The 9769-nt window shown below is 33.3% G+C and overlaps 1 protein-coding gene across 2 annotated transcripts in view; it reads left to right on the top strand.

Annotated features, from left to right (window-relative positions):
* The window catches only part of LOC132045541 (uncharacterized), a 13852-nt gene extending 6188 nt beyond the window's left edge, over window positions 1-7664 (top strand). The window contains exons 2-4 of one of the 2 annotated variants that reach the window (XM_059436140.1): window positions 6008-6172; window positions 6272-6507; window positions 7231-7663. In XM_059436140.1, the coding sequence (XP_059292123.1) occupies window positions 6008-6172; window positions 6272-6507; window positions 7231-7483 (654 nt within the window). In that variant the 3' untranslated portion in view covers window positions 7484-7663. Of the gene's footprint in view, window positions 1-6007; window positions 6173-6271; window positions 6508-7230 lie in introns of both variants that reach the window. The other variant, XM_059436130.1, reaches the window with a different exon arrangement.
* Window positions 7665-9769: the final 2105 nt, after the last annotated feature.

Raw genomic sequence — 9769 nt, 5'->3', positions numbered from 1 at the left:
TTCCCAATAAGTCCTGTTTTTTGTTGCTCCGTCTACTAAGAATGAAAGTTCCAAAAGGCGGCGTTGTTATTTTTATTGGTTTGGTTGCTCCTTCAGTAAGTCCTAGTTGTGTTTTACATACATGTAATATATTGCTGCAGTGACCCTGCAATTCCTATAAAGCTGGAATTGAAAGAAGAAAATACTACCATGTTATGATAGACATGTTCCACCTTTCTTTCTTGTTCTGTTATATTATGAATGTTGAATGTCTGGAGCTATTATTTTGAAATACCAGTGCCGTTATAAATTTATTTGAATTGTCACGTGGAATGCTAACCACATTTAAGGAATTTCATTTTACTGTGAACCCAACATGGTAAAGCAGCAAACGTAACAATGTTTTAGCTTTTTTTTTTTTTCCTCTCCGGAGGTTTGGAGGAAATAAGATATCTTGCCCTTTTATAATTTGAATGAAAAAAATGACTTTCTAATCTTATGTGTTTTTAAATCTCTTATGTATATAAAAAAAATAGAAATCTTTTTGTAAAGGTAATAAAATTAAAAAAATAATTGTAAAGGGGCCAAAAGCCCATTTCTCTCGGACGTTCGTGCCAATTTCATATTAATCAAATGATTGTTCTCCTGTTATACATAATACACTAGTTAAAATTTCTTATTTCATGTTATAAACGAGTCCTCTTAAAATTAGCACGCAGTCCAATCAGTCAGGAAAAAATAACAAAAATAAAATGAGAGAAAGAAAAAGGGTAGTACTCATAGTCCCTATGAATAACTTTCTAGAGAACCCACTACACATTTTTTGAAAAAGTTTCCTGGACAGCCAAAAAAATTGATTGGACACTAAATCATTTATCACTAAGCCACGGAGATTTCAATTTAAAATACATCTCAGTTAGCTTGCTACAATTAATGAAAGATTAAATCATGAATTTACTGAAAAATGGATGCAACTTTTAGAAAGAGGGGAAAATTATACAAATTTTTTTGTCATGCTTTATCACCCAAAAAAAGAACCGCAAAAGATCACATACCACAAATCTCTCCAGCACGGGTACAAGAAAAGGACAATTTATGAAATGGTAAATAACCAGCAATCGCTTCCCGTATGCTCTTGTTGATGCAAAAAGAAAATTGCTTCCTCCCGTCCCAATTTAAGTGTAAAAAGCTTTTCTTTTTTATGCGTGATAAAAAAGTATTTTTTTATATTTAGCAATTAGCCTTAGATTAAAAGGCGTTTTAATCCATTTAAATACGCTTTAATATGGGGCCTTGAGGTTATTTTTTAAATTTTATGCAAAATCAAGCCGGTTAGGATCCAGTCTAGTGATATTTCCTCCAGTTTTGTTCGGTAGAGTATTAGATGTAGGACACGTGTTTATTTAAAAATGAAAGGACAAGATTTGTTTGACATTTTAACCATATCTCATCCATAGCGGAGAAAATGGATGCTTTGAGAAGACTCGGGTAGTGCCGCAAAGGATTGGCTATTAACATCAAGTCTGATTGTGATTTATGGCCATTCATGTTGATTTTACAGCTTCTTCACCTAATAAAACAGTGGCGGCACTCTTTCAATTCGAATGGTAAGAACAAATTGTGGTGAGAGGAAAGAGAAGTGAGGAAGGCAAGGTGGTGATAATGGGGGATTGATAAACTTGGAGAAGTGTACAGTGCTCCTCAGTCTCCATCGGCACGATCTGGGACCCTCCTGCACTTTTGGCTGAGTATTGAAACATGGCAATAGCAGATAAACTAGGGAAAGAGAACGAGAAAAGGTAGTCAAGGCTGAGTAATTAAACCAGCTATATATTTATCGATTTTAGTCATTTATTGTCAAACTTATCGAATTTAGTTTCCTATTTTTATACTGAAACGTCTGAATCAACTGCCTCGTGAGATTAATGTTAAGCTATTCTTAAACTTGCTCTCTCTCTCCTAAACTTAACATTGTGGAGTTCCTGTCTTGTTTAAAAAAAAAAAAAAAAAAAAAAAAACGTTAAACGCTGATGTCGCATTCTTGAGTCTAAAGAAATTCGAAAAAATGAGCTAGTAACGATTTTAATAGTAGTGTAACCTCGAATACTATTAAAAATTTGGCAAAAGCCCGACGGTGTATGCGGTATTTTTTATATTATTTTAAAAATAAGCGGGTCGGGTTGAGTTTTTTTTAAAAAAAAAATTATAAAAAAATCGGTATTTCCGTCGATTTTTTAAAAAACGGTATAAATTAAATCAATGTAAGTATATGAACAAGAATATCAGTGGTCTAGTGGTAAAACTCTTTAATGCCAAGGAACATACTCGGGTTATTTGAAGTTCTACGTTTCATTCTTTAATTTTTAAAAAAAAAAAAAACGAACGGGAGTCCGTCGATTTTTTTACAAAATACGATGGACTGCGTCGGTTTAGGAAACACGGATACGTCGATTCTGAAAAGCGAGAGAGAAGCTTGAGGAAAAAAGTTGAGGTTAAAGAATGAACTTGAGGGAAAGAAGCGGAGAGAGAGAGAGACGGGGTTTGAGAAATGGTTTTTAACGTGTCTAGGAGGTTTATGGGTTTGTACGCTTTTTTGTATAAAAAATAAACGAGATCAAATTTGATAAGTTTTTGAATAGTTAAAGTTAAAGCCGGTAAAATCTTATATTTAAGGGGCCAATTTTAATTTCTATGTAGATAAGGGACTGTTTATGGCGGCTTTCTCGAAGAATAGTTAGAGAATTCCTTTCAGTCAAACAAATCTTGTCCTTTCATTTTTAAATAAACACGTGTCCTACATCTAATACTCTATAAGAACAAAGCGGAGGAAGTTTTATTGGTAGGATCAAACCCCCGTCAATTTATGCCAACTTAAATTGGGACGGAGTGCGTAAAATCGAGAAAAGGAGCAAAATAGTACATTATCTTTGAGTTTGAACCTAAAATCATACATATTCTTTCACATGGAGCACTAATAGTACATTATGTTTGCATAAGTAGTGTAACTTTTAGTCGACCTAAATATCTTTTTAAAATATAACGGAAAGAGGCAAAAATGCCTGAACTTTTAGAAAAGATATATAAAATACCTTTATTCATCTATTTTGCTAAAACTACCCCTCGATTCAACTTTTTTGGGCGTTATGTCCTTAGACTAACGGACGACACTAATTTTTTTTTTCAAAATACGAAAAAGCTGGATTTTTATAAAAATGCGAAAAAATTAAATTTTTATGGAAAAAGCTGTGTTTAAAAAAAAAATCGAAAACTTGTCTTTTTTTTTAAATCTAGAAGAGAATTATGGTGTATTAGTTTTGCACATTTTACTTAAAAAAACAATCAGTTTTTTAGATTTAAAATTGAATTTTCTAAAAAAATGGGGTTTCAGTTAAAAAAGTTTTCCAAATTTAAAAAAATTCCACGTATTTTTAATGAAAATCCAATTAATTTTTTTTTTATATATATAAAAGGCTTACTACATTTTGTTTTTTAAAAAATGGGGTTTGAAAAATTATTTTTCCTTATTCTACAAATAACGATTTTTGATTTCTTTTTAAAAAATAAATCAATTTTTTGATAATAAAATGTCATGTGTAATTTAAATATTTTTTTTAAAAAAAAAATTAGTGTTATTCAGATTAGTCAAGAGAATAAATAGACAAAAAGTTGAATTGAGGGGTAGTTTTAGCAAAATAGATGAATAAAGGGTATTTTTATACCTTTTCTAAAAGTTCAAGGGCTTTTTTGTTTTCTTTTCCATTAAATTTAAAAAAATATTTGGGAGTTTGACTAAAGTGCGTGCAGCATACATGTAACGTAATGTCTTATTAGTCTTCATTGTGAAAGAATATGTATGATTTTAGGTGTAATAGATAATGTCTTATTTTGAGTCGCACTGCCAAAGTAAAACCATTTAAGTGAGTGAGAACAGAGAAAAAAGTAATTCTTTTTTTTTTTTTTTTTTTTTTGAGACGTGACTCCAGAGAAGATGACAGATATATTATGACTTCAGAATATTATGTCATACTCACGTCTAAAAATATTCTGCCTGGATGGCCTTTAATCAACAAAGAAAAATTAGATGATGGGAAACACGATGCTACCGAGAAAGAGAGTCAATGGTAGTATATATACTAGTGCTATTCCTGAGACGGTGATTACCTGAACATAGAAAAAAGTCAATGGTAATATACTATTGCTATTCCTTCCGTTGCTTTCTAAACATAAAGATTTTTAAAATGTATGATAGAGTAAAAACATAAGATATAAGATATTAATATTGTACAGCTATAAATTTCATCAAGCATAATTGAAAAGTTTAAAGGAAATTATTATTAAATGCTAAAAATTATTTTTGGAACAAACTAAAAAGACAAATGCAATACATAAGATAGACTGAGAGAGTACTCTTTATCTTTATACTTGGAAGACTAGGTAATAGTCGAGGGCTTAGCTGGAAGTTTATGTACCGTTCGACCAAACTCAATACCTTTAGTTCAAACTTTGCATTTATATTAAAAAATATAAGCAAAATTTAATTTTAGAATTCACCTATTAACACTTGATGTAGCTGCTGGAATTTAGAATGCATAAAGTTTAAATCTCTCCTCTACTTATAACTTATTTATAGCAGGAAAATTGCGTCGAACTAATATATTTCATTGCCAATGGTGTTTTGCAGAGATGCTTTTCTGCTTAGCAAGAATCACTCCGTCTCTTCAGATTTTAAAGGGACAAATTTGATTAGAAATATTTTATACTCTCTCCGGATCAAAAAGAGTGTCCGCTTAGCCTTTTTTCTTGAATAAAAAAGAGTGGCTACTTATTAAATCAAGATAGAACTAACCTATTAAATCAAGAAATAATTAACTTTATTTTTTCAGATTTGCCCTATTAAGTGTTATGTGATCAAGTCCCAATACCTATTTAATTAGCGGCAGTTTAATCAAATTACTTCTTTTTGTCTAGGAGTTAGTATTTTCTTAAATGGTGTGCAAATGGCTGAGTGGATGCTCTTTTTTATCCGGAGGGATAAAAAAGAAATAGAATGCTTTAAGTACTAGTCGAGGTATGTTTAAGCTAGTCCCGATAATACTGTTCTTAATAAAAAGGATGTTTAAGTTACTGAAGTGTTCTAAAAAATAAATGGTTCAGAGAGAATTATCTCAAGATTGTATAAAACTATGGTCATTGTCATGCCTTGTTATTCTAAAGTGACTTGAGCAACTATCAGGAGATTTTGTTGTTTGATCAGAACCTAACTTAGGTGGTCTAAGCTCATAATGTGAAATGCATGAATAGTTGTTGGCTAAACCACTTCAGAGCTTGTTCTTTATAGCTCAACCAAATAACTTTTGCTGTATACATTTAAATTTTAGTTGTTATAAGTTAAATATTCGGAAAAGGCTCAAATATATCAATTTATCGGAAATGGAAACTTATTTATCACCCATTTCATCAATAGTTTGGCTCATTTATGCCATCAAACTATTGGAAATGACTAATTTATGCCACTCATCAATAGTTTGGCTCATTTATGCCACCACCCGTTACCAAAATGACTCATCCATGCCGTTTTTCATTAACGCCAGTTTTACGATACCATATATGACACGTGGCCTCCAACTAGATTATGGTTGTGGGTGAGTACGGTGTATGAGTCGGATTTTTTGTTAATTTGGGATTTAAAATTGGGCTGGTTTAATTAAACGACGTAGATCTCTAATTGGAGGCCACGTGTCATATCTGGTATTATAAAAGCGACGTTAATGAAAATGGCATGGATGAGTCATTTTGGTGGCATAAATGAGTCAAACTATTGATGAGTGGCATAAATGAACCATTTCCTATAGTCGATGGCATAAATGAGTCAAACTATTGATGAGTGCATAAATGAACCATTTCCAATAGTTCGATGGCTTATTTGAGCCTTTTCCGTTAAATATTATATCCTTGTTCTTATTCTGTCTCTCTGTTGGTTTTGGTGCATCTGTGTCTTTCTCACCTCTGTGTCTTTCCAATAATGTAGGTTTTTCTTGTTGGTAAAGACTTTGGATCTATTGTAAGTTCGCGTTTTGTCACTCTCTATGAGGAGAGAGTCTCTGGATTTATTGGTATGGGAGTGCCATATTTGCCTCCACAACCTCTCCAGTTTAAAGGCCTCCCTGAAGGCTTCTATGTTTCGAGATTTGGGGTACTTCAATACATTTTTTATCTCTAATTTGCTTTTGTCATGATTATCATTTTATAGTTCCTCTGTAATCTTGGAGATATATATTTTAATTCTTTGAAGGAGCCCGGGAGAGCTGAAGCTGATTTTGGTCGCCTTGATGCAAAAACAGTAGTGAGGAATGTATACATTCTTTTCTCCAGAAGTGAAATACCGATAGCCAATGAAGATCAGGAAATCATGGACATTGTGCAACCTTCAACTCCTCTGCCCCCCTGGTTCTCTGAGGAAGACCTGGCTGCACATGGTGCTTTGTATGAGAACTCTGGATTCCGAACTGCTATGCAGGTTCCTTATAGGTATCATGCACAACCATCTACTGTATGTTTATTCTATGTTGCTCGGAGTCTTCAAAAGTACGGCCACGCATGTCGAATCCTCTAAAAACTATGTATCTTTGGAGGATTCGACATTATGTGACTTCGTTTTTGGAGGGTCCAAGCGATATAGGTTATATTTGAACTGGAAAGTCCCCTTTTATTGCTTTCTCTTCTCTCACACTCATACGTTACACCAACACAATTGTTAGTCATTCATGGTCATGGTCAGGAGACCTGCTTTCTCTTTTCTCACACTCGTACGTTACACCAACACAATTGTTATAGTCATTCATGGTCATGGCAGGAGATACACACTTGTGTTTTTAATAACCGAGAAATTCCCAAGAAATAATGGTGCACGATTTGAAACTTGGTGTATAATGGACCTGCCTCTCTACCAGGAGAGGCAGACTTGAAAATAATTAATTCCAGTATCTGTTACTAACATTCATGAAACTACAAGAAAATTCAAAGTTATAGGAATTGGACATGAGATTTACCTTGTATTTGTACTTGTGAGAAAATGCTTGTACTTTGTAAGATGGTCAAGGTGTCTACAAGCTGACTCGGACCGCTGTTATAAAAGAAAAAAAGTTACAGAAATTGTTTTGCCGGTTGATTAACTACTGAACACTTTCCTGATATATTCTTTTTTTTCTTTTTTTCTTTTTTTGGTTGTTTATGAATTTCATCATGTCATAGGTCACTCGCTGAACAGCTCCACATAACAGATCCAACAGTACACGTTCCAGCACTGTTTATTAAGGGAGAGAAGGATTATTTCCTCAAATTTCCAGGAATCGAAGATTACATTAGTAGTGAAGGACTCAAAAGTTCAGTACCTAATCTGGAGATAGCCTCTCTGCCAGAAGGTAGCCATTTTGTTCAAGAGCAACTACCCGACGAGGTTAATCAACTCGTGCTAGACTTCCTTAATAAGAATAGTAAGAAATAGTATTCATATAACCGACCCCAACTTGCTTGGGATCGAATCGTTGTTGTTGTTACTGTTGTTGTCGTTCCTTCTACTGGGATGCTGTATCAAGTCCCTAGTTGTGTTCTACATGTAATATTTTGCCGGAGACTGCAGTGACCCTGCAATATCTACGATGCATCTTGAATACAACTGTGTCTAGTCTAAGTATGTGTGAAATTATGAAAAACGAGGCTTGAAAGAGCCATGTTCGATCTCTCTTTTCTTCTGTTAATATTATCAAAGTTAAGTGCCCGGAGCTATTATTTTGAAACGGAAAAGGCTCAAATATGCCATTGAACTATCGGAAATGGCTCATTTATGGCACTCGTCAATAGTTTGGCTCATTTATGCGATGAACTATCGAAAATGGGCTCATTATGTCGATTCGTGATAGTTCGCTCGTTTTTATGGCATCGAATTATCAAAATATTTCATCCATGCCAATTCTTCATTAACGTCGATTTTTCTGATACACCGGATATGACACGTGGGCTTCCAATTAGATTATGGTTGTGGGTGGGTCGGGTGTATGGCTCGGATTTTTTATTAATTTGGGATTTAAAATTGGGTTAGTTTGAAATACAAGTGCCATTTTAAATTATTTGAATTGTCATGTGAATGCTTGCCGCATTTAAGGAATTTCATGTTATTGTGAAACCAACATGGTAAAGCAGCAGCAAATGCAACGACTTTAGCCATTTTTTTGTTTTCCTCTCAGAGGTTCGTGCCAATTTCATCTTAATCAAATGGCAAGGCTGGAAGAAAATGTACACAACGTTTGTGAAATTGTACACGTTGCCCGTCGTTAAAGGTTGGTGCAATGATGCTCCTAACATTTTTTTTTTTTTTTTGAGTGGCTTCTCATGCCCTTGAGTTAACGGAAAATATTTGGATGATATATTTGTTCCCCGATTTCGCATAGTATAAGGCATATTTGATCCATTGAAATTCCTAAATATTATGGCACAAAATATCATTGCATTCCAAAACATAAAAAAACATTTGTTATTACAATCTATCCACCATTGCATTAAATGAAATTATCTTTTTTAAAAGAAGCGGTCGAAATCTTTTAAAACCCCTTGTTTCACAAACAAAGCCCCTTTTTCCCCTTTTCAAAAGATTTTTTCACTAATGATAATACCATTTTTTTTTTTTCAATTTGTTGATGATCCGGATATTTTTTCCGGATATTTTTAAAATCTTTCCCCAAAATCTCCCACAATGGATGCCAATTTCCCCCAAATAAAAAATCATAAAAAAAGGGGATAAAATTACATTAGACATAATCGAAAAAAAGCCCCGGGGGGGTTTAAAAATTTTTATAATAATAACGAGAAAGAGTATCACATTTTAAACTTTATCGGTTTTAACACTTATTGATTGGTTTATTTTTCGAATATCGTCGTAACCAAAATTTGTCAAAAATTTTTTGAAATCCGTAAGTGAGATGGGTTTAATTTCCTCCCCCAAACCCTTTAATCCCCGTCCCAAAAATTTCACATTTTGAAGAACTTTGAAACTTGATATTTCATAAACAAATAAAAAAAAGAAAAATTTAGGGGTTTCGATGGTTGGGGTTTTAAAAAGCGTTCTTAAAACCTTAAATAGCATAAAGTGCACTACGAAAAAAAACCGGGAAATATTTGTGCCATAATATTGGGAAATTTTAATGGATCAAATATCCCCCTTTTATCTTTTGGTGAATAAATAACACTCCCATATTTTGTTTAAAAGGGCATGTATAAACCAAAAAAAAAAAAACATTAGGGACATCTTTGCACAACCTTTTAACGACGGGCAAATGTGTATAATTTCACAAACATTAGGGGCATATTTGAGCCTTTGCCGTTAATCAAATGATTGTTCCCCTGTTGTACTAGTTAAAATTTCTTATTTTTTCATATTACAAACGAGTGCTCTTAAAATTAGCACGCAGTCCAATCAGTCGAAGGAAACAACAAAAATAAAACGAGAGAAGAAAAAAAAAAGTACAGACTCATAGTCCATCTTTAACAACTTCTGGAGAACCCTCTTACCAGATTTTTTCAAATAAGTTTACAGGACAGCCAAAAAAAGAACAGATTGAAGTGTTTTCACTTACAAACTTTTAGCAGTGTGCCAAACACACAACATCACGATCTTAACAAAAGGAAAATAACAACCGGGATGGGTTTTTGTGAAATGTTTACTGTAAGCTTTTGCCATAACAACCGTTCTCAACTTCTCCTAAGATAAATATAAAAATTTCCACGTTTAACAAGT

The sequence above is a fragment of the Lycium ferocissimum genome, chromosome 2 (genome assembly GCF_029784015.1).
Source record: "Lycium ferocissimum isolate CSIRO_LF1 chromosome 2, AGI_CSIRO_Lferr_CH_V1, whole genome shotgun sequence".
Lineage (NCBI taxonomy): Eukaryota > Viridiplantae > Streptophyta > Magnoliopsida > Solanales > Solanaceae > Lycium > Lycium ferocissimum.
This window is presented reverse-complemented; position numbering and strand designations above follow the sequence as displayed.